At 45.0% G+C, this 6,917-nt stretch overlaps 2 protein-coding genes across 4 annotated transcripts in view; one reads left to right on the top strand and one right to left on the bottom strand.

The window, feature by feature from the left end:
• LOC106804991 (jmjC domain-containing protein 7-like) overlaps nt 1–6,917 on the bottom strand; it is a 27,633-nt gene that overhangs the window by 6,755 nt on the left and 13,961 nt on the right. The gene's annotated exons all lie outside the window — the stretch shown is intronic.
• The window catches only part of LOC106821649 (uncharacterized protein K02A2.6-like), a 12,247-nt gene continuing 9,753 nt past the window's right edge, over nt 4,424–6,917 (top strand). The window contains exons 1-2 of the mRNA XM_014826542.1: nt 4,424–4,608; nt 4,705–5,554. Coding sequence (XP_014682028.1) covers nt 4,424–4,608; nt 4,705–5,554 — 1,035 coding nt within the window. The remainder of the gene's footprint in view (nt 4,609–4,704; nt 5,555–6,917) is intronic.

Raw genomic sequence — 6,917 nt, 5'->3', positions numbered from 1 at the left:
ACGGGGGCTCTTTTTGGCATTTCCGGGGCTATTTTTGGCATTTCGGGGGCTAAATCGCCCCGAGCCCCCGTGTATTTTTTTCACTGAGCCTCGCCATTGGAACGTTGCAAAAACGTTGCAGCGTTGTGGCGCAAGAATGAGGTCACGAAGAGCGCCGGTGGGCATTTCCTGATTCTGACAGACATTTACATTTACTGGGCAAGGTTCACGAACGAGAGAATTTCGTCAGTCTTTGTGTGATTTCGTGTGACACAGCTCGGTTACGAACACAGACAGTATGTTTTTATAACAAGTGAACACTGTTCTCGAAAGAGAAACAAAGATGCAAGCTGTTGGATGTGTATTCGTGCTGTGAAAGTGTGAAATCAAGCGAGCGTCGAGCGAATTTTGCGATCCCGCTTTCCTAACTGCTATATGTATGTGTAAGCGTGCAACAGTGCACGTCGCGAGAGCAATGGCAGCCGGCAGCATATATGGTTGTACGTAGGATTTGGACAGAATTTACAGGAAACTGTCGTCAATAATAGGTGAAAGAGAGCATAGAAACATTAAGAATTTGTTAGTAAATAGATTTCGTATTTAGTTAGCATTATATTTTATTGAAACGCTTCAAGTGCCTGTGGTGCTGTGCCTGTAGTACCAAACACGAGTCTGAAGCAGTACTGGCGGCAGTAGTAATGCAGGCTCAAGGATAGAGAGCATGGTTGTGAGAGCAAAGCCGATGTGTTACGCTACATAGTTCTCAATCTCGCCATGCTCTCTATCCTTGTACCGTAATGCAGATGGGGTCGTTGTCGTATCAGGTACTACAGATATGTAACCGAGGTAGTTTTAGGTTGTTTAGTTTTATGTTTATATTTTTATATGAGGTATGTTTAGGGTTAGGGTTAAGGTTAGGGTTAGGGTTAGGGTTAGGGTTAGTGTTAGAGCCACTGTCGGCAATAATAGGTGAAAGAGAGTATAGAAACATTAAGAATTTTGTAGTACTACTACTAGTATTAGATTTCGTATTTATTTAGCATTATATTTTATTGAAACGCTTCAAGTGCCTGTGTCTGTACTGTAGTATCTGATAGTGATACGACAACGACCCCTTGAGCAGTACTCCCAGTAGTGCTCATAGGGTCTATGTCCCCCAGGGTACTGCCGGAACTAGATACAATAATGTAACCCAAACCCAAGAGGATAGGGTTACAAAGTGTCCCTATCCTTTTCTGCGGAGGAATGCCCGAGTGAATCACTCGGGCCGGTTTGCTGGTGCATTTTCAGATACTAGAACTTCCAAACTGGGTTTATTCTCAAGACGAACCTTTCTCCGCTATCTGGGAACTTACTATGTATCGCAATACTCTGTATTAAACTAATATAACCTGTTACAAAAATTCGAAGTGACGAGCGGCGAATATACTGGGCGCCATTTCTGTTGACCTGTGACGTACGCATTTCCCAATGCGCATAGCGATCGGCAAACGCAGCGCCCTCCGATTGGTCGGTGAATCCATTATCATTGCAGCATGTAAAAGGTATCATATCTGATGTATATTTGATAGGTATCACTACCCAGTATGTAGAAGGTATGTGATGTATATTTGATAGGTATCCTTACTGTTATCATTGCAGTTTGTAGAAGGTATGTGTGATACATGCTCACTGACGACCAACGCAGATTTGTTGTTCTATTTTGCAGCTTTTATTGTAGTGCATGTGTAGAAGGCATGTGATATATATTTGATAGGTATTACTATACTGTTATCATAGCAGTGTGTAGAAGGTATTATTATAGGTAAAATACAAAATGATATTATTGTTTTGTTCTTTATTGTCAAAAATGTCTAAATAATATTGGTCCAGTAAAATTTAGTCCGGTCCAGTAAAATTTAGTCCGGTCCAGTAAATTTTGCTGGCTTGGTGGACCGAAGGTCCAGTGTTTAGAAATTTCATTCGTGAAGACTGTATGCCGGTATGTAGCTGTATGCCGGGTCAAAGGTTATCTCGCCGAGTGTTGCGTAGATGTCCAATCTCCCAGCAAGCCACACAGCCTCGCCGAGTGAGCGACAGTGCGTTAGTAGCTGCCTTTTGTTTGCAAGTTCGGCGGGGAATACTTTCGGATTGATGGCCAAAGAATGGATAATCGTGTCGTACGTTTTAGACTGTATCTCTGGATTGCTGGTGTATACGAGGAAACGATTTCGCACGATGCTAGGCGAATGTGCTGTGTACGATTTGAGCTCAAGTTGGATGAGTTACGCATAGTAAATCGTAGGTATTATAAGGCTAGTAAATGACGAATTTCCCTTTTTTATCGAAGTCACACTCCTTCCCTATTATCTACTCCTGGTATTATGTAACACTTAAATAGCCAATATTTATTTATTCTTTTTTTTAAATTTTATTTATTACAAGTACATACTATAAGTATAAGATCAGTGACAGTATTACTGTTGTAGATTTGATAATGTCATAACCAAGCATTGAAAGTATAGCCTATAGGCGGCGGCGAGTGCGGGAGCGTTCCGCATTAGTTTTTGTGAAAGAAAGTTCATATACATTGCCACAACAGTGGAAGTGTAATTGAGAGGTAGTATTTGTGAATGTGCATTCATATTATTTTCAGTTTTTACTGACTCTGTCCCAAGTGCCTGTGCTGCATGGGGCCCACAGGCACTTGGAGCGTTTAAAAAAAATATAATGCTAAATAAATACGAAATCTATTTACTACCAAAGTCGTAATGTTTCTATACTCTCTTTCGCCTATTATTGCCGACAATTTCCTGCAAATGCCGTCCAAATGCTAATCTGCAACAAACGCTGGCTGCCGCTGCACACTGACACATAAATATATAGCAGGTAGGAAAGCGTGCTGCCAAAATTCGCTCGACGCTCAATTGATTTCACACAAATACAACACAAATATCCAACCATTCTACTCCATCTTTGTTTCTATTTGAAGAACAGTGTTCACTTGTTATAAAAACATACTGTCTGTGTTCGTAACCGAGCTGTGTCACGCGAAATCACACAAAGACTGACGAAATTCTCGCGTTCGCGAACCTTGCCCAGTAAATGTAAATGGCTGCAAGTACAGGGCTATATAGACTGGGACTCGCTCCCACCTCGATTACCCATCGAGTGACCGACACCATAGGCAACTTTCAAGGAAAGGCTACCCTGCATCTGAAGGATGATGCCAAACCGACGATTGATCCGCCCAGGAAATGTAGCGTGCACCTACGAGACAAGATCAAAACAGAATTGAACAACATGGAAGGCAATGGGATCATTCGCCATGTTGAACACCATACCGATTGGTGTAGTTCCATGACTACGGCAGTCAAGAAAGGATGGTCCTTCGTTTGTGTCTCGACCCCAAACGGCTCAACGATGCATTGAAGAGGTGTCCACACAAGACACCGACATTAGAGGAAGTTAACCCTACATTTGCTGAAGCAAGATACTTCTCTAAGTTGGATGCAAAAGCCGGCTATTGGTCGGTTCACCTTGCAGAGGAATCGCAAGAACTCACAACCTTTCGCACGCCATTTGGCAGATATTGCTTCCAACGTCTCCCCTTTGGCCTCTGCGTCAGTCAGGATGTTTTCCAGCAGCACATGGACAGGATCATCAGTGGTCTGCCTGGATGTGTATGCATCGCGGATGACATAGCTGTCGTTGGTCGGACCGAAGAAGAACATGACACAAATCTGCGTCAGCTGATGGATAGAGCAGCGCGAGAGGGCCTCGTCTTCAACAGCACGAAATGCGACATCAAGAAGGAGAGCATCACGTTCTTCGGATCGCTCTATACCAGGACAGGCATCCACCCAGACTCAGGAAAAGTGGAAGCCATCAAGGCAATGCCAACGCCTCAAGACAAGGAGGACGTCCAGCGATGCCTTGGACTCTTCACATTCCTTGCTGGTACATCCCAACTTCTCTGAGAAGGCCAGCACCGATGCGGAAACTACTCAAAAGATGTTCCGTTCCTCTGGGACGTTGACCACGAACATGCCTTCAGCATACTCAAGGATGCTATCACGAAGCAAGCGCGTCTCCAGTACTACGATCCACAGAGGACACAACCCTCGAAGTGGATGGGTCCATGAAAGGAGTAGGGGCATGCCTACTACAGGGCGCAAACGATAGCGTTTGCATCGAAAAGCCTGTCCACAGCCGAGTCTAACTATTCAAACATTGAAAGAGAGACGCTAGCGCTCGTATTCGGCATCAATCGCTTCCACACATACCTGTTTGGAAAGGAGTTTGTCGTGGAAACTGACCACAAACCTCTTGAAATGATTTGGAAGAAGCCACTCAAGAGTGCACCGCCTCGCCTTCAGAGGTTACTCATCAAGATCCAAGGATATAAGTGTGACATCAGGTATAAACCTGGAAAGCACATGTGCTATCTGACACACTGAGCAGGATGCCAAATCCTGCCGACAGCCAGGACATTCCCATAGATGTCGCGGTAGATTTCATCGGCACAGAGATTGAAGGCTCACTGGACATTGATCTCATGTTCTTTGGCCATAGCAAGAGAGAGGAACTTCAGAAGGAAACTTCTGCTGACCCCGTCCTACGTGGCCCTATGGCAACAAGTGACAAATGGTTGGCCAGAATCCATCAAGGAGGTGCCCACGGCGTTGCGCACATTTTGGACATTCAGAGACGAGCTTGGCGTCTCACATGGAGTTCTCTTTAAAGGGAAGCAGGTTGTAATTCCCCCAACACTACAAAAAGACATCCTAGGACAGCTCCACATAGACACATGGGCATTGAGCGAACGCGCAGACTAGCCCGTGAAACAGTTTTCTGGCCAGGAATTAACAATGATATCGAGCATATCACAAAGGACTGCCCTGCGTGCCAGGAACTGCAAACAAGACAGCAAAAGGAGCCTCTCCAGCCACATGATGTTCCAACAGCTCCCTGGACCAAGCTGGCAACAGACCTGTTCACCTTGAACAGACAGGACTATCTCCTCATCACAGACTACCATTCAAAGTACCCGGTACTTTACAAACTGAAAGACACTTCAAGTGCAGCAGTAGCAGGAGTGATGAGTGGAGTCTTTAGCCTGTTGGGTCCACCTGCAGAAATCGTATCAGACAACGGCCCCCAGTTCTCCGGACGACCATTCCAGGAAATGTGCAAGAAATGGTCAATCACCCACGTGACCTCATCACCACATTATCCTAGGTCCAATGGACTGGCAGAGCGCATGGTACGGACTGTCAAGTCAATGCTCAAGAAGTGCAGCATGACTGGTCAAGACGCACAGATTGCAATGCTCCACCTCCGAGCGACACCAGTTGACTCGCACATGAAGTCTCCAGCTGAACTTCTATTAGGAAGGCCCATCAGGACCAGTCTTCCTGGCCACCATCTTGCAGACAATGCATCCGACACGGAGCATCTCCTGCAGAGGCAAAATAGAATGAAGGAAACACATGACAGACATGCTGGGACAGAACTCCCACCACTTCACGTTGGACAACAGGTCCGTGTCCTACACCCGCAGGAACACACGTGGATACCCGCGAAGATTTCAAGGGTGTGTGCCGAACCACGGTCGTATGAGATCGCCACCCCCAACGGGGCTATTCTTCGTCGCAATCGCTCCCACTTGAGGGAGATTCCGGTCAGTAATACGCCCAATCATGCGCAAGAAGTTGCCAAGCGTATACACTTTGCCGACGACCCCGCACCACACCAACATCACACTCCCACTAGCAGAGACAGTCGTAGCGCAAACACACCCAACGCAGAGCGCAATCACGACACTCTGAACACAAACACACACTCTGATTATATAACCACTCGATCAGGTCGCACAATTCGAAAACCGGCCAGATATCAGCCCTAGTGAACGTACACCCAGGTACGCGAATATAATGAAAAGTTAGAGACGTGATTTTTCTTAGTTGGTGTAAGCAAATATTGTTCTTTTGCATATTTTTGTTTATTTGTAAGGTAGGGAGGAGGGTACCAAGTTGGTCCCCAATGGGTTTTTAGTTGAAGGATATGGCAGTGTCAAAAGACTGCCGCTATTGTTTATATTTGTTGTTGGGTCAAGCAAGTTATTGGATCCATGTGTTACCTGTTAAGGTTTTCTTTGGAGTTACTAATATATGTCTTATAGGAACCATAGGGAAGTACACTGAAATAATAGAAGCTACTTGAGTACATTGTGATGCTAATCACTCCCGAATGGCGCAGTATAATAGTATGGACAAACATTTATTAATTTAAGGTGTTATTAAAATAAGCAAGGTTGACTAAGAAGTTAGGAAAGTATAGCATTTCATGTTAGGGTCAATGGCGTTGTATTGTACAATTTATTAGAACATGGTTTGTTAAAGGGGATTGTATTTAACTTCAAAGGAAGGGGGATGTTACGATATGACATTCATGTATCAATACCATATATGTCATATCGTTGATGACGTCACATCACAACATAAGAGCATTAATAAAATGGCTACCTATAACTAATAACGTGGTTGAGCAGTGCCTCCTTATTATAAGCCTTCGGGCACGCTTCACAGTACCCTGGGTACGGTCCGGTATACCGGAACGTACCCAGGTAACTATTTGATATGGTTAGAGTTAGGGTCAGGGTTAGGGTTAGGGAGTAGGCGTAGGCGACTCCCTAGACTCGTTAGTGGAGTAGGCGAGGTACGGTCCGGCATATTAGATAGTACCAGGGTACGTTTCGGCAGTACCCTGGGGGACATAGACCCTCTCAGCCCCAGTAGTACTAGTAATAGTTACAGTAGCTCCAAGAAACGGTATTGCTAGGGGTTAGAATACCGTATGTATAGACAATCCGCCGCACAGCCTGGTCGGGCTATGCCTATACTATACTCTATAGTTATGCTGTAACCAAACTTGGAATCTGCCCAATCTCGAGATTG

This window comes from Priapulus caudatus, unplaced genomic scaffold (genome assembly GCF_000485595.1).
Source record: "Priapulus caudatus unplaced genomic scaffold, Priapulus_caudatus-5.0.1 Scaffold5, whole genome shotgun sequence".
Classification (NCBI taxonomy): domain Eukaryota; kingdom Metazoa; phylum Priapulida; class Priapulimorpha; order Priapulimorphida; family Priapulidae; genus Priapulus; species Priapulus caudatus.
Note: the sequence above shows the minus strand (reverse complement) of the source record. Positions and strands in the feature narration are given on the sequence as shown.